This window comes from Crinia signifera, chromosome 7, assembly GCF_055691185.1.
Source record: "Crinia signifera chromosome 7, ASM5569118v1, whole genome shotgun sequence".
NCBI classification, from domain to species: domain Eukaryota; kingdom Metazoa; phylum Chordata; class Amphibia; order Anura; family Myobatrachidae; genus Crinia; species Crinia signifera.
Genome location: NC_139223.1, coordinates 18,554,771 through 18,575,047, shown reverse-complemented (window position 1 = coordinate 18,575,047; position 20,277 = coordinate 18,554,771). Strand labels below are relative to the sequence as shown.

The following is a 20,277-nucleotide window of genomic DNA, read 5'->3' as shown; positions in this document are numbered from 1 at the left end:
AAAATGTGCAGAGAGAATTAGATTTGGGTGAGTTATTTTGTTTATGTGCAGGGAAAATACTGGCTGCTTTATTTTTACACTGCAATATAGATCTTACTTTGAAGTAAAACCCCACCCAAATCTAATTCTCTCTGCACATGTTACATCTGCCCCCCTGCAGTGCACATGGTTTTGTCCATCTAAGAAGGATTTTGTCAGAAAGAGTGAACTAGAATAACCCCTATGTGTGTAAGAGACACTACTACTGTGGGCATTATGTGTGTAAGAGGCACTACTACTGTTGGAATTATGTGTATAAGCAGCACTACTACTGTATGCATTATGTGTGTAAGCAGTACCACTACTGTGGGCATTATGTGTGTAAGAGGCACTACTACTGTTGGAATTATTAGTATAAGCAGCACTACTACTGTATGCATTATGTGTGCAAGCAGTACCACTACTGTGGGCATTATGTGTGTAAGAGGCACTACTACTGTGTGCATAATGTGTATAAGCAGCACTAGTACTGTGGGCATTATGTGTGTAAGAGACACTACTACTGTGGGCATAATGTGTATAAGCAGCACTAGTACTGTGAGCATTATGGATTCAGTAAGAAATCCCGGCGTTCAGAATCCCGACGCCGGAATCCCGACCGCCGAAATCCCGACAAGGGGAGGACGTGGATCGCCCCCCCTTGCGGGCTCGCTGCGCTCGCCACGCAGCGGGCCCGGTGCCTCGCTACGCTCGGCACGCTAATTTATTCTCCCTCCAGGGGTGTCGTGGACACCCAGGGAGGGAGAAAGTGTCGGGATTCCGGCGTCGGGATTCTGAACGCCGGGATCCCGACCGCCGGGATTTTAACTGCATCCCAGCATTATGGCCCTTATTCTGATCGGTGCGGAAATTCCCGCATGCGGACGGACCGCCGATGTTGATCGTCTGCGCATGTGCAGAGGTCACTCTGCGCATGTGCAGGCGATTTCGCCGCACGGATTCTTTATACGCCGCACAGGGGGCGTAGAGGGGCGTGAGGGGCTACTTAGCCTCATTACCCTATGCATACGCCCCCCGTTTCATGGGCGTTCCCATGCAAACGCGGGGCGTATGCATGGTAATGAGGCCGTGACGCGTGGGTACGGGGCGGGCATCTGACATCGCCGGATGTTAGCTGCCCGCCCCTATACATGATTTCACACGGACAAGTGTCCGTGTGGTCTTGTGTTGCGGGACCTGGTGGAGCGTGCGGCCCTGCATTCGATGTTCGGCGACCATCGAATGCAGGGGCTGCTCCCACCATGGAGGAGGCGTATCCCCGTACAATTTCATGCGGATCGCCACATATCCGCATACGGACGGCAGGTGGCGATCCGTATGGAAGGCGGGGATTCGCCTGCACGGTTGCGGCCGCATATTCTGATCGGGCCGCACCGATCAGAATAAGGGCCTATGTGTGTAAGAGGCACTACTACTGTGGGCATTATGTGTGTAAGAGGCACTACTACTGTGGGCATTACATGTATAAGGGGCACTACTACTGCGGGTATTATATGTATAAGCAGCAATACTGCTGTGGGCATAATGTGCATAAACAGCACTACAACTGTTAGCATTATGTGTATAAGCAGCACTACTATTGTGGACATTATGTTTATATGCAGCACTACTCCTGTGGGCATAATGTGTATGAGCAGCACTACTACTGTGGGAATTATGTGTGTAAGCATTACCACTACTGTGGGCATTATGTGTGTAAGAGGAACTACTACTGTGGGCATTATTTGTGTAAAAGGCACTACTACTGTTGGAATTATGTGTGTAAGCAGCACTACTACTATAAGCATTATGTGTATAAGCAGTACCACTACTGTGGGTATTATGTGTTTAAGAGGCACTACTACTGTGGGCATTATGTGTGTAAGAGGCACTACTACTGTTGGAATTATGTGTATAAGCAGCACTACTGCTGTAAGAATAACGTTGCCAGCAATAGGCATGGAGTGGGTTAAACATCCAAGGCTGTTGTGTGACCTTGGGAAACATGTGACTCGGGGGTCCAATAAGGACTCAGGAAGGGGCAGTTTTAGCTGGGATATCAGGAAAGGGAGGAGTCTTCCTCTCTTTCCTGAAGGTTTTCCCGCCCTCCCTCCCTTATGTTATTATGGTTGGGTGGGTGTTAATCGCACTGGCTGATAGGCAGGAAAGAACGGCAGGTTAATAGAATTACTTCTTATTCAAATGATGATGATGCTACGTATATGTTTGCTTTTCGGTGCGCTCGCCTCTCATTGGCTTAGGCCTTCACTCGATCACCCGCTCGGGGGGCAGCGACCCCGGATGGGTGGGTAGTCAAAGCAGTAGGTCGAGCGGATTCCGCTTGTTAGGGTAGGCTTGATTACGTATGCAGATTGTGTGGGTGGAGCTTAGTTAATTAGCTGTTCTTTCTGGGCCACCATTAATTAATTATTAATAAATTAATCTAGCTTAAAAGTGCTAAAATAAATCAGCTAACAATTTCTGCCAAACCTAAGTCTCTGAGTCTTTATTTCAGGTTTAGTTTGTAAGTTTTGAAATGTGAATGTATATACATGCTAGAGGTCACACACATCAGATGCTAGGATGTGCTGCTTTACTGTACATTAGATACAGTCTTTAATACAATGCATACTCATACACTAATGCGTTTGGGCAGGGGCGGATTGGCCATTCTATTTACCGGGAACTTTCCCGGGAGGCCGCTGCTACTGAGGCCGAATTGTGCAGCAGCCAGCAGGGGCAGCACAGAGCACGCTGCACAGTGTGCAAACATATACAGGCTGCTGAGCAGAGCCAGCGCTACAGCCTCAGGCAGGAGGCCGGAAGCTCACCTGGCTCAGGCCGCTCAGCAGTAGGCGGCGTCAGTATCAGGGTCAGCCCAGTGAAGTCCCCGGCCGGGTGGCCTCCGCTCCGACCCTGTCTGTCACTGGCTGCTGGACTGGCTGCAGTGCAGTCAGACATAGTGGACCGGCCCCGCCTCCTCCTGCCCGCTGTTCTCCTATGAGAGATTGAGCCAGCGGGCAGCGACGCTAGTCTACCTATTGTGACTGGCGTCCATTGCCCCGCCTCCTAGATCCTCTGCGCCGACCAGCCAGCCATCGACCACAATAAAATAAAAATATGAGTCCAGTCCAGGTTCCCTGATCAGCGGCCGCCGACGCCGCACTAATACTGTACGCCGGGACTCAGAGAACAGTGAGCAGGAGGAGGCGAGGCCGCATCTAGTGGCAGGGCAGTGGGTGCGGCAGCGGCCGCTGATTGGGGACCCGGGACTAGACTCATATTTTTATTTTACTATCAGCTCCCACCCGCCGCCGGGAACAAATTACAGCCGGGCAGAGAGCAGATAGCTGCCCGGTTGTATTGTCAGGACAGTGCAGAAGCCCTAGGTCCCGGCTCCCGGCTAATTTTTAAATCAATCTTGCGCTGCTGCAGCAGCCTGCCGGGTCCGCAAGCCAATTGGACCTCATTCGCGGTCCGGCAGCCAATCAGGAGACACCACTCCTGATTGGCTGTCGGACCGCAAGCGAGCTCCGATTGGCTTGCGGACCCGGCAGGCAGCTGCAGCAGCGCAAGTTTTAAAATAACCGGGAGTCGGAACCTAGGGCTGCTGCAGTGTCCTGACAATACAACCGGGCAGCTATCTGCTCGCTGCCCGGCTGTGAAGACACTAGGAAGATTTTGTAGCAAAAATTCTGTGCACGGTCCCTGCATCACCCCACAGCCTGAATCCTTCACCCTGCGCCCCCACAACCTCCACACCCCTAACTGCCCACACACTGTGCCCCTTACACCGCTCACTCCCCACACCCTGCCCTCCACACCCCTCACTCCCCACACCCTGCACCTCCACTCCCCACAACCTCCACACCCAGGGGCGTAACCAGAAGTTTGTGGGCCCCATAGCAAAATTTACAATGGGGCCCCCCATGTCCATTACTCCTTACGCGAGACACCACAATGTCCCACACTTTATATACTGTACACACAAGTCCCACACCATATATACTGCACACACACATATATCCCACACTATATATATATATATATATATATATATATATATACACACAGATAGATATATACATACCTCCCAACTGTCACGATTTTGGAGGGACAGTCCCGATTTTCGGGTCCTGTCCCGCTGTCCCACCCGCGGCAGGCATTGTCCCGCTGCGGGGGGGTGACAGTTGGGAGACCCCCAATCTAGTAGAATAGACGCTGTGCGCATGCGCACAGCGTCTATTCTCGTATGAAAATGAGGTCGCGGCTAATTAGCATAAGCCGCGCCCTCATTTGCATACGCCCCGCCCCCTTTTCGGACGCTCGCGCGGCTTCGCCGCGCGAGTGTCCCTATTTCTTACAGACAGAAGTTGGGAGGTATGTATATATATACACAGATAGATATATATATATATATTATACTGTACACACAAACACACATGCCACACTATATATACTACACACACACACACCGCACTATATATATTACACACACACACACACACACGTTTTCCACGGAATGCAAGCACAGCCCCAGTATATTAAACACTGCCCTAACCGATCCATTCACCTTTTTGTGTTACACCCCAGGCTCAGGCAGTTGGTCACATACCGTTCTGACTTCCCGGCACTCCCTGCCTTCCTGCTGCAGGTGAGCACCGCAGCCGCTGTACGCACTCCCTCTCCGAGTCCCAGGCCAGCATGTGGCTGGCTGCAGTTCCACCGGTGCCAGGTCGTCTCAGGTCATCTTATCCGCCCGGCGCGACCCCATCCCCCCCGCCCGGCAGCAGCAGTGACAGCGCAGGCGGCTGTGTCCCGCGCCGCGCTGGCGCTTTTATAAAATTAAAAAATCACAGCCACGGTGCAGGGGAGTGCTTGCTGCCCATGGGGCCCCCCCAGCCCCCGGGCCCCGTAGCAGCTGCACCCCCTGCACCCACGGTAGTTACGCCACTGTCCACACCCCTAACTGCCCACACACTGTGCCCCTTACACCGCTCACTCCCCACACCCTGCCCACCACACCCCTCACTCCCCACACCCTGCACCTCCACTCCCCACAACCTCCACACCCCTAACTGCCCACACACTGTGCCCCTTACACCGCTCACTCCCCACACCCTGCCCTCCACACCCCTCACTCCCCACACCCTGCACCTCCACTCCCCACAACCTCCACACCCCTAACTGCCCACACACTGTGCCCCTTACACCGCTCACTCCCCACACCCTGCCCTCCACACCCCTCACTCCCCACACCCTGCACCTCCACTCCCCACAACCTCCACACCCCTAACTGCCCACACACTGTGCCCCTTACACCCCTCACTCCCCACACCCTGCCCTCCACACCCCTCACTCCCCACACCCTGCACCTCCACTCCCCACAACCTCCACACCCCTAACTGCCCACACACTGTGCCCCTTACACCCCTCACTCCCCACACCCTGCCCTCCACACCCCTCACTCCCCACACCCTGCACCTCCACTCCCCACAACCTCCACACCCCTAACTGCCCACACACTGTGCCCCTTACACCCCTCACTCCCCACACCCTGCCCTCCACACCCCTCACTCCCCACACCCTGCACCTCCACATCCCTCACTCCCCACACCCTGCGCCCCCCCACACCCTGCACCCCTATACTCTGCACCCGCACTATATACTGCACATGTATGTGCTAGAGCAACATGACATGCACATACCCTCCAACTGTACCGTTTTAGCCGGTACAGTACCGTTTTTTAACAGTCTGTACCGGCTAAAACGAACTGTACCGATTGTACCGATTTTCTGGCTTACTCCGGGAACTCTGGGAGATGTAGTTCATAACATCGCCGGCTGCTTCCCAGGGAGCGTGGGAGAGCAGCCGGCCAGGACTACATCTCCCAGGGTGAACGGCGGTGGGAAATGGCAGGCCCGCCTCCCCCTGCTCAGAGACTCCTGTTGTGGGACGTCACGGCTCTGGGGAGCCAGTGACTGAATGTCTAGTCCTCTCCTCTCCCCATGCCGCCCCCCCCCCCCTCCACCAAAGCACAAGCCGCTGCTGCCGGGATCAGAGAATGACCGGCGTGACGTCACCAACGTGCGGCCTGATCTGCCGCAGCATGGAGAAACTGACAGAGGGGAGTAATGGAACCTGTGTTCTTCCGGCCAGACACAGTCGACGGGACTGTTCTAGGTAGGGACAGCCAGCCCGGGATGTATTTTTAAGTGTGATATGTAATGTTAAATAAAAGGGTCATGGCCACGCCCCTTTACAAATGGCCACACCTCTATCTATGGCCACACCCCCTGGCCTGTACCGATTTTTTAGTTGGAAATGTTGGAGGGTATGCATGCATGCATTGACAATAGAACTAGGTTCCTCTGTGGGGACTGTTATGCCTGTACACCATGTAGGCGATCATATGACACATTGCTGTATAGTCACACCATTATAATGTGGCACTGTAAGGATAAATGTGTAGCCCCTCGACCTGGTGGCCCCTTAGGTACCAGTGAGAATGTATCTTAAAACTACACACCAAACACACGGTGGCGAGTTAAGAAAACACTCTGTTTAATATCACAAAGGCAGCTAGTTAAAAGCATAATACATGGGAGTATACAATATGTATGTGTTACATTCTGATTGGTCTGTTGGTCTGCAGGGCAAATTCAACAGGGGGGAAGGGAAGGAGGGCATACAAAATATCATACACAAAGAAAATGAGTAACAAGGGGGGTTTTCGATTATAGAGGAGTTTAAGCATGAACACACTGCATAGCAATTCCAAAGGGGGGGTTAAAAGTAGAAGCTCAGTGAGGAAGTGATAAGACACACAGACTTATTATTCTGTAACCTTGAAATGTAGCTATAGAGAAACAGTCTACTGAAAATGAGAGCATTCTACGTGCAAATTCTTATATGCTACATGGGTTCAAATTTAACCCTTCAATCCCCTCTTAGAATCATGAATTTAGATGATATGATTCTTCTTACCAAATTCCTTATTTCTGTGCTTAGCGAGATATTGTTTGTAACCTTCAGGGGAATTTGCGTGTGCAGGGGCAATGGATTCATACATAATACCTTTGGTAGCAAGTTTTCTACAACATAGTATAATACAAAAAACAACAATACAGATAATTGTAAGAATAATCAATATATAGATTGCTAATTGAACAAGGGCCTGTTCTATACCATTTTTCAAACCATCCAAACCATTGGCTCCATGGGTTATCGATGCCTGAGTTCTTCTTCAATTCTATTAATAAATCCTCCAGTTTTTTTTTAATAGCTAGAGTAACTTTACCATTGGGGCCTGTATTGTCAGGGATATATGTACAACATCCTTCAACTTTCCCTATATAAACACAAGCTCCTCCTTTCTCTGCTAATATCATATCTAGAGCCATACGATATTGAAATGTCATTTGTGATGTGGCTTCTAATTGTTCTGCAATGCCTTTTAAAGCGTCTTTTGTATCATTTACAAATCTCTGCTGGTTGTAGTAAATGTAATTAATCCAAGCAACATTCTTGTTTGCGGTGATTATGGGTATGATGGATTCAAAGCCAGCCGCAACTTGATCTCTGGCCCTGAATTCATCTGGGACCCCTCTTGGGACCCCTATTGCATCAATATATCAGTATAAGTGTTAGATGAGTTATACCATAGGGTTAGTAGTTCACCATCTTGGGTTATATCTACTTCAGTCTTATACATAGGGATATAGGGAGTAATGACGAACAAAATCATCAGGGTCCAGGCCAGAAAGTGGCTCAGGGCTTGTGGCATCAGAAGATGGATCCTCTTCTCCATCATGTAGGAGGTTAGGGCTGTCTGCCCCCATTAGTACCTCGCCTTGATCTGTTCTCTATCCGGGACTTTACTCGGGATTCTCTTTACCCTGGATGCGTGTATCCACACTGGACTCTCTTCTGTAAGGACAGCCGTCCTGGTTACTGCTACGATCTCTGTCTCTGGACCGTGGGTGAAATCTCCTGGACCTTTGTTCCTAGGGAGTACCTTCACAACGACCTTGTCTCCGACCTGGAAAGGATGTGTTGATTCCTGTGGATTAGAAAGATTTTTACAAATAACACCATGTTCAATTTCACTAAGTCTGGTGATGAGGGGGAAAGGTCTTCCTATTAAAATTTCAAAGGGTGAATAACCCAGAGTTTGTTGGGGGGGTCATTCTAATTTCTGCTAGGACTATGGGGAGGGTTTGTTTCCATTTATTAATGTTCCTCCTGTTGCTTTCCTAAGTTTGTCCTTTAAAGTCCTATTCCTTTTCTCCACTATCCCTGAACTTTGAGAATGATAGGGAATGTGAAATTTCCTCTCTATTTGAAATGCTTTCACTAAAGCTTGTGTGATTTTTTTGTAAAGGCAGTGCCTTTGTCGCTATCTATTTGGAGCGGGCATCCCCATCTAGGGATGATTTCTTGTGTTAGTATGCGTGCAACTGTTTTTGCATCTGTGATATAAAAGTCTTTGCTCAAAAGTATGGCTGTGGTGATTTTGCTATAATGTCCTACCCCATGGTAGTGAGCAATGAACAATGGGGCGCTTGATTGTAGTATGCATGGTCTCCCCTCTTTGCAGATCAATCCTGTTATAGGATTTTTCTGCAATATTGGAAATAACCAGTCATCCAAGTCTTTTTGTGATGCTGATCTTTGTAGTTCAGTGATCAGGTTTATCTTTCTACATTTGGCAAGCTCTTGTGAGCGCTATGAGTTCTGCAGCTTGTGCTGATTGATATGGAATGGGTCTCGCTTCTAAAATGTCATTTGGGAGGCGTACCACTGCGTAGCCTGCCTGATATGTCGAGTCATTGGGTCTACTACAAGAACCATTCACAAATACATGGTCAGAACCTGGTATTGGTACAGGGGAAATGTCAAGTCTAGGGGAGGTCTCTGACTCTATTGATGCAGAACAGTCATGATCGTCAGGAATGTCATCCTGGGAGCCCTTTAGTCCTAAAAGTGCATTTAGAATGGGTGCGGGGCCTGAGGATGCGTTTGCATACTTAATGGTGAGTGAGGGGCTTCCTAGCAACAGAACCTCATCTCCACTAAGACGCTGGGCTGACATGTTGTGTGTGTAGCCCTTTAAGTAATGCTACAACATTATGTGTGGTATGGAGAACAGTGGGTGAGCCTAGGGTGAGTGTGGTTGCCATCTCAGCTACCATTGCACAGGCCGCCAGTGCCTGAAGACAGGCAGGCATACCTTGGACCGACACCGGCATCACTTTGGAAAAGAATGCCACGGGGCGCAGCTTACCTCCATGTTCTTGTGTCAGCACACCCGCCATGGTTTTACATTTTGTCCCTTGCATATAAATGAAATGGTTGTACATAGTTTCGGAGGGTCAATGCCGGACTTTTCATCAACATACATTTAAGGCTTTCATATATGCATTTAACATTTCTTGTGACCATTGTATCTGTTTAGGTTTGTCATTGAGTGTGGCTTGTCTCAAAATGTTATCATAGTAGGAACAGTCAGAAATCCACTGTCTGTAATAATAGTGTTTGGGCGGACCAGACCCAGTACAGACTGTATGCGTTGTGGGCTGACTTTCCTCTCTCCCTTTTTCAAGACAAAACCTAAATAATCAACATTCTTTTTGCACCATTGCATTTTTGCTTTTTGACACTTTGTGCCCACATTCACAGAGCCAGTTTAACAGTGATATACCATCCTCTCGGCATGCCTCCTTTGTTGAACTACAGATAAGCAGATCATCTGCATACTGTAGCAGGACTGAACCATAGGGGGGGTGCCAGGGGGTTAATATGGCTTGGAGCACGATGCTGTACACAACAGGGGAGTCAATATACTCCTGTGGCAGTCTGCATCACTGCTGGCCTCAAAAGAAAATGCAAATAACAGTTGTGTCTGGGTGTCCACAGATATGCTAAAAAATATATTTTTCAAATCGGTTACTGAGAAGTAGGCGGCATCTACAGGGATGGCTGAGATGAGTGAGTTTATATCAGGTACAATGGGTGCAATGGGAACAATTAATTGGTTTATTGCTCTGAGGTCCTGTTGACCATATCTGAGGATTTACAGTGTCTAATTCTGTGTTTGGGTCAGAACTGTCAGTCATGAGCAAGTGTGGTGATGAAACATCGATTCCTGCTTCTGATGGACTGATTGTGGTTTCCAGCACAGAGAGAAGATCTCTGCCTAGCAAATTGATTGGGCAGTCAGGTATTACAGTAAATTCATGTTTTCCTATGTCATGGCCCTTTAAGGAGTTGTCTCTAGGTCTGGGTTGGCTGGGCTGCATGGGGTTACTGACCTGTCGGGGTTTGTTTGAAGGGAACGGACAGTCTCTAGCCTAATGGCTATCCTTTTTACAATTATAGCAGCTTGTCTGCCTGTTGGGTGGGGGTCCCGCAGGAGCCCTCTGAGGTAACCTGTCTCTAGGAGGACGGAATGATTTATTCTGTCTCCTAGGATTGTTTTGATTTTGGAAGCGTGTGAACGGGGTATGTGATGGTGTGACAGTGTTTCTTTTAACTTCAAAACAACCTGCTGCTTCCTTTTCATACAAATGTTTTTCAAAATCCTTCACTGTGTCAGAGGTCCAAGTTGAAACAGTCGGCAGCAGATTATTAATGAAAGTAGAAACAAGTAAATTATCATTATGCAGAAGCGGCAGACCTGCTTCCTCGGTCCCGCACTTCTTGAATCTTTTCCAGAAATTTGTCACTATTTCTGACATTTTCTGCTTACAACTTACAGCTATGGGGAGAGATGAGCGTGCTTTAAACACTTCATTCATATGTGCAGCAAGTTGATCCCACATAGCATCTATGCCTTCTTGGGTAAAGCTGCGTCCTTTGCATGCTTTCTTTAAATATATTATGCATCCTATTGGTGTTATCATTGGTTTGGGACGATTTTTAATTATCCTATCTATCCTGCTAAATTGTCTACCCAAGGGTTAATGAAATAGTAATTTGTGGGGGAGACACGGGCAACATATTCTTTACATGTCTCTCCTGGTAAAAGCGGGGAATATTCTGTTTCTTTACTCTAATATAATCCCATAATATAACAGTATGTCAGTCAATATAGTCACAATAATATCTGTCACAAGTCAAGTCGCAATTGTACTTAGAATCACTTTAAACAAAATGACATTCAGTAGCCAAATCACTTTGCAAATCTACTTAGAATCACTTTAAACAGCAATAACACTCAGTGGCCGTACACTTACCACCCGTCCACTGAGTATTCTTAATACAAAACATACAGTAAGGCAGACAGAACACTTCAGCGTACGTACACTTACCATCCGTCCACTGAGTGTTTAAAACAAATACACAGTTGCAACATTAACAGACAAACATGTACATACATATATTTAGGCGATCAGATCGAGGAGGCTTTCTCTGTGAACCCCTGGTTCAATTGCGGTATCCCGGATACCTGTTTCGTAATCTCAAGTCCCGGACTTGAATTACCTTTACGTGGACCCCAGGTCCTTTTTTATGACGTGGACCCCTGGTCCTCCTTGTATCCCTGATACATTTATGGCGTCATAAATTTCCTTACATACAATTACGTAATATTAAGTCCCGGACTTAAATATTACCTTGTCACGTGTTCCCGGAACACGGAGTGAGTTCAGATCCAGTAGATGGTCGCAATCCCTTAGCGGAAAAAGACAGACAAGTAATTCTCTATCTTACCGATCAGGGGACGATCGTCTGGACCCCGGACTGGCCCCCAAATTGTAAGGATAAATGTGTAGCCCCTCGACCTGGTGGCCCCTTAGGTACCAGTGAGAATGTATCTTAAAACTACACACCAAACACACGGTGGCGAGTTAAGAAAACACTCTGTTTAATATCACAAAGGCAGCTAGTTAAAAGCATAATACATGGGAGTATACAATATGTATGTGTTACATTCTGATTGGTCTGTTGGTCTGCAGGGCAAATTCAACAGGGGGGAAGGGAAGGAGGGCATACAAAATATCATACACAAAGAAAATGAGTAACAAGGGGGGTTTTCGATTATAGAGGAGTTTAAGCATGAACACACTGCATAGCAATTCCAAAGGGGGGGTTAAAAGTAGAAGCTCAGTGAGGAAGTGATAAGACACACAGACTTATTATTCTGTAACCTTGAAATGTAGCTATAGAGAAACAGTCTACTGAAAATGAGAGCATTCTACGTGCAAATTCTTATATGCTACATGGGTTCAAATTTAACCCTTCAGGCACCTGCTGGGGCATTGCACTGTGCAGCCTCTAATGGAGCCGGACATCACTGCGGGGGAAAGATAACGTTTAGCTATAAGCCACCCACCTGCAGCAGCAGGGAACAAAGGGGCACTTGTGGCTACTCCAGCTATTCACTGCTAACAGCACTGATCCAGCAATCCATCCGTTCTCAGCCCCTGTGCCCGCTATGCTGCACCAATACTGGGTGCCAGTGCGCCCACCCCCGCACCGCACACACACTCACCAGGAGTCCAGGACCCACTATTTCTTTCTGCATAAGCATCATTGGACACAAAAAAAAATTCCCCACATGGCAGTGAGCATGGAATCCCACATGGCAATGAGCATGGAACCCCTGGCAACGAGCATGAAGGTAAGCAGCACTTATGTAGCATAATTTGTAATTGGCATTATGGTGTTTGGCATTATACGTAATGGACATTATGATGTGTGGCTTAACGTGTAATGGTGCACATTTTTAACGCAATGTCCCTATTTATGGAGCATGTTGTGAATACAGTATTGGCGTAATCTCTGTAGCATTATGTGAATTTTGGCTCAATCTGTGTTGCATCATGTGTAAGTGGCGGGTATAATGAGGTCTACTATTTTGTGGCATAATGTGTAGAAGTGGTATATGGTGTTGTACACTACACTCAAGATCACGCCCCCTTTTGAGTGGCCCCACCCCCTTTTTCGGAGCGGAGGAGTTAATATTAATCAATCTGATATTCAGACACTATTGATGCTTTAGTTTTGCCTGTCAAAGTATAGTGATGTGGTAATCCCGCCTACTGTTATGTTGGCTCTGCCCATTATTGATTTGTTGCCGCCCACATGAGGCCACTTCCAGAAATATTCCAGGGCCACTTTTAGTCCCCAATCCGCCCCTGCGTTTGGGGTGGCTAAAGGGCGATGTTTGCCTAGGAGGCTGGTCATACATAGCCCACGCCGTTAAGTACTGGGGAGATTGAAGGGGACAGTTGTGTTGAGCGTTACTCAGCAGGATGTCCCTAGCGCATGTTAGGTGCACCAGTAATACATTTAAAAAAATGTTATCCAGTTAACTAGCATTAAGTTCAGCATATGCACTTATCGCTAGTTCATACATCTGCCCCACTGTTCAGTAGCTGCCCGCTGCACTGTACAGTAGCTGCCCGCTGCACTGTACAGTAGCTGCCCGCTGCACTGTACAGTAGCTGCTCACTGCACTGTACAGTAGCTGTCCACTGCGCTGTACAGTAGCTATCCGCTGCGCTGTACAGTAGCTGCCCGCTGCGCTGTACAGTAGCTGCCCGCTGCACTGTACAGTAGCTGCCCGCTGCACTGTACAGTAGCTGCCCGCTGCACTGTATAGTAGCTGTCCGCTGCGCTGTACAGTAGCTATCCGCTGCGCTGTACAGTAGCTATCCGCTGCGCTGTACAGTAGCTATCCGCTGCGCTGTACAGTAGCTACCCGCTGCGCTGTACAGTAGCTATCCGCTGCTCTGTACAGTAGCTACCCGCTGCGCTGTACAGTAGCTATCCGCTGCTCTGTACAGTAGCTACCCGCTGCGCTGTACAGTAGCTATCCGCTGCGCTGTACAGTAGCTATGCGCTGCGCTGTACAGTAGCTATCCGCTGCACTGTACAATAGCTATCCACTGCACTGTACAGAAGCTATCCACTGCACTGTACAGAAGCTATCCGCTGCACTGTACAATAGCTATCCACTGCACTGTACAGAAGCTATCGTCTGCACTGTACAATAGCTATCCTCTGCACTGTACAGAAGCTATCCACTGCACTGTACAGAAGCTATCCGCTGCACTGTACAATAGCTATCCACTGCACTGTACAGAAGCTATCCACTGCACTGTACAGAAGCTATCCGCTGCACTGTACAATAGCTATCCGCTGCACTGTACAGAAGCTATCCGCTGCACTGTACAGAAGCTATCCACTGCACTGTACAGAAGCTATCCGCTGCACTGTACAGAAGCTATCCGCTGCACTGTACAGAAGCTATCCGCTGCACTGTACAGAAGCTATCCGCTGCACTGTACAGAAGCTATCCGCTGCACTGTACAGAAGCTATCCGCTGCACTGTACAGAAGCTATCCGCTGCACTGTACAGAAGCTATCCGCTGCACTGTACAGAAGCTATCCGCTGCACTGTACAATAGCTATCCGCTGCACTGTACAGAAGCTATCCGCTGCACTGTACAGAAGCTATCCGCTGCACTGTACAATAGCTATCCGCTGCACTGTACAATAGCTATCCGCTGCACTGTACAATAGCTATCCGCTGCACTGTACAATAGCTATCCCCTGCACTGTACAGAAGCTATCCGCTGCACTGTACAGTAGCTATCCGCTGCACTGTACAGAAGCTATCCGCTGCACTGTACAGAAGCTATCCGCTGCACTGTACAGAAGCTATCCGCTGCACTGTACAGAAGCTATCCACTGCACTGTACAGAAGCTATCCGCTGCACTGTATTGTTCTATTCATCAGTGGAATTAGTGGCTGCGAAGCGGTGCCATAACAACAGTGCGCCTTGTGCAACATCACAAGACATTTCCCATGGCCCGACAGCAAAGGCAGGATGTCAGGAAAGCAGGATAGATGACCATGGCGTCATCTATAGATTCGGATTGGTTGCTATGGGCTACATCCCATTTTCCGTAGTTAAAACCATTGATGGTCATACTGTACATCACATTGTATACATAGTTTGCTACCTTTGCACTATTGCTATAGATGGCAACCATCGATGGCGATAGCATTGATGGCCATCCCTATAGCACACACAGGGGTGCTATTTGAGTAGGGATGTGCACCGGCCACATTACTGGTATTGGGTTTTGGGTTCTGATTACCTTGAGGTTTTGGGTTCTAATGAGTTTTGGCAAAACACCTCCTGAGTGTTTTGTGTTTGGATTTTTTGGGTTTTGGGTTCTGATTTTTTTAAAAACTGCTAAAATCGCAGAATTTGTTTGTTTTTTTTTCTCCTACGCTATATTAACCTCAATAACATTCATTTCCACTCATTTCCAGTCTATTCTGAACACCTCACACCTCACAATATTGTTTTTAGGGTAAAAGGTTGCACCGAGGTAGCTGGATAACTATGCTAAGCCACACAAGTGTGTGGCACAAACACGTAGTCATGTAAGAGTGGCACTGCAGCGGTAGATACGGCAGTACTAGGCACCAGACAGGTAGATACGGCAGTACTAGGCACCAGACAGGTAGATACGGCAGTACTAGGCACCACACAGGTAGATACGGCAGAACTAGGCACCACACAGGTATATACGGCAGTACTAGGCACCAGACAGGTAGATACGGCAGTACTAGGCACCAGACAGGTAGATACGGCAGTACTAGGCACCACACAGGTAGATACGGCAGTACTAGGCACCAGACAGGTAGATACAGCAGTACTAGGCACCAGACAGGTAGATACAGCAATACTAGGCACCACACAGGTATATACGGCAGTACTAGGTACCAGACAGGTAGATACGGCACGTAGTCATGTAAGAGTGGCACTGCAGTGGTAGATACGGCAGTACTAGGCACCAGACAGGTAGATACGGCAGTACTAGGCACCAGACAGGTAGATACGGCAGTACTAGGCACCAGACAGGTAGATACAGCAGTACTAGGCACCAGACAGGTAGATACGGCAGTACTAGGCACAAGACAGGTAGATACGGCAGTACTAGGCACCAGACAGGTAGATACGGCAGTACTAGGCACCACACAGGTATATACGACAGTACTAGGCACCAGACAGGTAGATACGGTAGTACTAGGCACCAGACAGGTAGATACAGCAGTACTAGGCACCAGACAGGTAGATACGGCAGTACTAGGCACCAGACAGGTAGATCCGGCAGTACTAGGCACCAGACAGGTAGATACGGCAGTACTAGGCACCACACAGGTAGATACGGCAGTACTAGGCACCAGACAGGTAGATACAGCAGTACTAGGCACCAGACAGGTAGATACGGCAGTACTAGGCACAAGACAGGTAGATACGGCAGTACTAGGCACCAGACAGGTAGATACAGCAGTACTAGGCACCAGACCGGTAGATACAGCAGTACTAGGCACCACACAGGTATATACTGCAGTACTAGGCACCACACAGGTAGATATAGCAGTACTAGGCACCACACAGGTATATACGGCAGTACTAGGCACCACAATATACAAAGATGGTACACCCACTGGCGAAATGTAAAAACTTACACACCAAACAAGTTGAATATATCCAGATAATCAGAACAATAATCTGAAACAATATGGACAGAAAAACAAGACCATGATGCAATATTGTAAGTCACTCCAAGCTGTTTTATTTGGTACTTATGTATTATCTGGGCGCCCGATTTTTTCATTGCATGCCACTACTTAAGGCATGCGATTTTATATATACACTCACATAGAGCGATCAAGAATGCGCATATCACAATTTACAAAGCAGTCGTATTTGACTGATTCATATTTTCCGATGGCGTATGTATGTATTCATATTTTCCGATGGCGTATGTATGTATTCATATTTTCCGATGGCGTATGTATGTATTCATATTTTTAAATACAAATTTTTATCAGCAGCCTGCACGTATCAGTCAGGAAAAAAAACGGTGTGGGGTCCACCCCACAACGGCCATAAAGAGCCCCAGCCTCAAAGAGCTGGTACTGGTTTAAAAAAATCAGGGAACCAAACAAGCAGGGATACCCTGTAACCAGCACCAGGCCCAAGTTCCTGGTTCCCAAAATACGGGGGACAAAATGAGTAGGGGTCCCCCATATTTTAAGAACCAGCACCAGGCCCAACCAGCCAGCAGGGTAATGCCACAGCCGGGGGACACTTATTATATAAGGTCCCATGGCCAAAGCATCACCCCCTGACCTGTAAGCTTGGTCAGGGGTCCTGGGGAAGTGGGGGCCCCCACAATGAAAAAGCGTACATCGCGTCCTCTTGGGTCCATGTAGGCATCCACGGGTCTTGGTTGGTTACGGCCGTGGAGGAGGGGATCCAATTTTCGGAATACTCCTGGCTATTCTGGGAGGGTAAGCAAGTATGGTATATGTGTGTAATGGGCTGGCTGTGCCATTAGGAAGCTAGGGCTAGCGGCATTAGGACCTGGTGCTGGAGGGGCACAACTGAGTCTGCCTATCACAAAATGAAGGCTGTCTATGAGGAAGACATCATTTTTGTAGTCAGGGCCAACAACAAAAATCTTGTGGTCCCATACAATGATATCTTTGGGGGGCCCCCACCCCTTCGAGCACTATCAAACGCTACCTCCCCCACCCTGGAATAGTTACGTTATGACTGCCGGGACTATAATTGCATTCTTATGTTATATACTCATATAATAAACAATCTATAAAATGCAGGTCCAAGCAATTCCTAAAATAAAATAATAAACAATACAGTGCATATGTATGCCGAAATATCGCACAGGAGGTGACCACTGGAGCAGCTACAGTATATGGCCCTAAAGGACATTATGATCTGTGGCCTATCAGCAAATCGGTACTTATGTAGTAGCCGGGCGCCCAATTAACATACGCATGCTTGCGCAACGAAATCGCATCGCATGTCCCGTTTTAGTGCCATGCGATGGGATGCGATCTCAGTAGTTTATATGGATGGGTGTTTGTCAGTTACCGTAGCTGTGCTTTCAGAATAAGCTTAAGCTACGGAAATAGTGTAGTCAGTCAGAACTTGCGTAAGTGATTACAGTAGCTGACAGTGATGGCTGCTTCAGTCAGTGCCCAGAATGTGACAGAGGTGACAGGCGTGGCAGGTGAACAACTGACCATGTTCACCATGCCTAATTCAGAGGAGGATGCTGTGGTATACGCTCTGACCCTACTGCCAAAGGCGAATTCAGTGGCTTCACAGTGACTGTTATTTTTTGGTTCTTTCATCTTTAATTATCTTTATTATTGTTATTTATATTGATTATAGTTTATATATGTAATTTTACAGTCTTCCGTTAACACATGTCCTCATTACTGTGTCAGATGTATGATATGACAGGTGTGAATGTGTTCCTAAAACCCCCCCACTGTCCACGCCAGCCCGAAGCGTAGCGAGCGGCAGCAGAATGTGTCCTCCCAACCTTTCCATACCCTCACTATCCACGTTGATGTGGAGTTGACTTTATAGCCCGAAGCATGGCGAGCGAACGCGGTTTACCTGACATGTTTTCCGCATCCGCTCGCTACGCTCCGGGCTCGGTGGCTCGCTGCGCTCACCACACTATATAAAGTCAACTCCGCGCTGACGTGGATAGTGGGGGTATGAAAAGGTCGGGAGGACACGTTCCGCCGACACTCGCCACGCTTCGGGGTGGCGTGGATAGTGGGGTCTCGCAACGCTTTGGGGTGGCGTGGGTAGTGGGGTCTCGCAACGCTTTGGGGTGGCGTGGGTAGTGGGGTCTCGCAACGCTTTGGGGTGGTGTGGATAGTGGGGGGTGGCTAAAAACTGTAGTACAGTTAATGCTATCGCACCGTAAAAAATAGCATTGCAATCGCATGCGATTTTTCATGAGGTACAATGGCATGCGATAAACCCGTGGCAAAAGAGCAGTGAATAAATTACTTAGTAAGATCGCATCGCATCGTGAGGTACAATGGCATGCAATGCGATAAGCCTGCGGCAAAAGAGCAGTGAATAAATTACTTAGTAAGATCGCATCGCATCGCACACATCGTATGGCACTAAAACGGGTCATGCGATGCGATGTGATTTCCTTACGCAGAATAGCCCACTAAGCAAATCTAATTCTCCCTGCACAAGTAACATCTGCGCCACCTGCAGTGCACATGGTTTTGTCCATCTAAGAAGGAATTTGTCAGAAAGAGTGAACTAGAATAACCCCCAAAGTTTCAAAAAAAAAAAAAATTTTTTTTTAAAAAGCATTCAATTAACTGATCAAACTCACAGGGGAGGAGAGGTGCCCCCTTAGGAACAGGAGCCCAGCGGCAGATGACTCCATTGTCTTCCAGAGATACGCCTCTGATTGGCACTAACTATACACCAGGGTACTGGTTTTCTGTGGTGTGTAACGAATAAAGGGTGTTCCCCCACCCTGCCATCTGTTTGTATCCCAAAGGAGAAGGGAATCTTACTGACCTGTGTGATAGAGGAAGAGGAGGAGGAGGCAGAGAAGCCAGTTTCCAAACTTCATGTCCTTTTCCAATGTTTCCTGCCTCCCGCTGGCCTCTCAGAGGACGCTCCGTATTGTGTCCCTGGATTCCTGCACATTTACACTCTGCACGGTGACAAAAAAAAAAAATACTTTTCTCCTTTTCAGTTCTGTAGACAGCACAAACCTCTGTAACACTGTAAAGCTGCCATTGCAGTGAGCGGGTAATTTATACAGCTTTCACTTTCAATTTCCAACCCCCCTCCTCCAGTAAACCCCCCCCCTCTCCTCATACACTATGGAGAAACGGCTCTTTCCTGCCTTGTGTGGGATTGTCAGTGCTAATAATTTGGGATCAGTAGGGGGAGATGTTTTACAATTTCTGATCCTAGATGTTTTGCTTATTTTACTATGTACTAAAGTATTACAGATGTGTGAGATTAAATCTAAAGAAATGGCAGCGTGGGGCGGGTGCTGACACATGTATTGATGGGAGAATAAGAAGAGAAAGAAAAGAGAATCTTGCGGAGAATATGGGGCCTACACATGGGGTGAGTGTAGCCCCATTTCTAAGCGATCTGACTAAATGCTTAGAAATGAACAGAGCCGGCCCTAGCCTAAATGATGCCCTAGGCAAGATTTTGGCTGGTGCCCCCTAGCACCACCACTAGTTCCGCCTCTGACCCTGCTCCCCTCTACCAGCACCATCAACCCTCATCATAGCAGTCATCATTTTGGTGCTCCTACCCGCAATATTTTAAATAGAAACAGTGCAGACATTTGGTGCGCAGCCCAAACAGGGAAGGGGCATGGCCACACAATTTTGCCCCCAATTCAAATAATGC

At 48.0% G+C, this 20,277-nt stretch overlaps 1 protein-coding gene and 1 long non-coding RNA gene across 2 annotated transcripts in view; both read right to left on the bottom strand.

Annotated features, from left to right (window-relative positions):
- The window catches only part of LOC146021084 (tyrosine-protein phosphatase non-receptor type substrate 1-like), an 84,355-nt gene extending 64,674 nt beyond the window's left edge, over positions 1–19,681 (bottom strand). Inside the window, exon 1 of the mRNA XM_083154885.1 lies at positions 19,420–19,681. Coding sequence (XP_083011011.1) covers positions 19,420–19,474 — 55 coding nt within the window. The 5' untranslated portion in view covers positions 19,475–19,681. The remainder of the gene's footprint in view (positions 1–19,419) is intronic.
- Positions 6,567–13,459, bottom strand: LOC146019890 (uncharacterized). The gene is made up of 2 exons (XR_014450678.1): positions 11,851–13,459; positions 6,567–8,081 (listed from the first exon to the last, which is right to left on the bottom strand). It is a non-coding gene; the product is annotated as an uncharacterized LOC146019890 (long non-coding RNA).
- Positions 19,682–20,277: the final 596 nt, after the last annotated feature.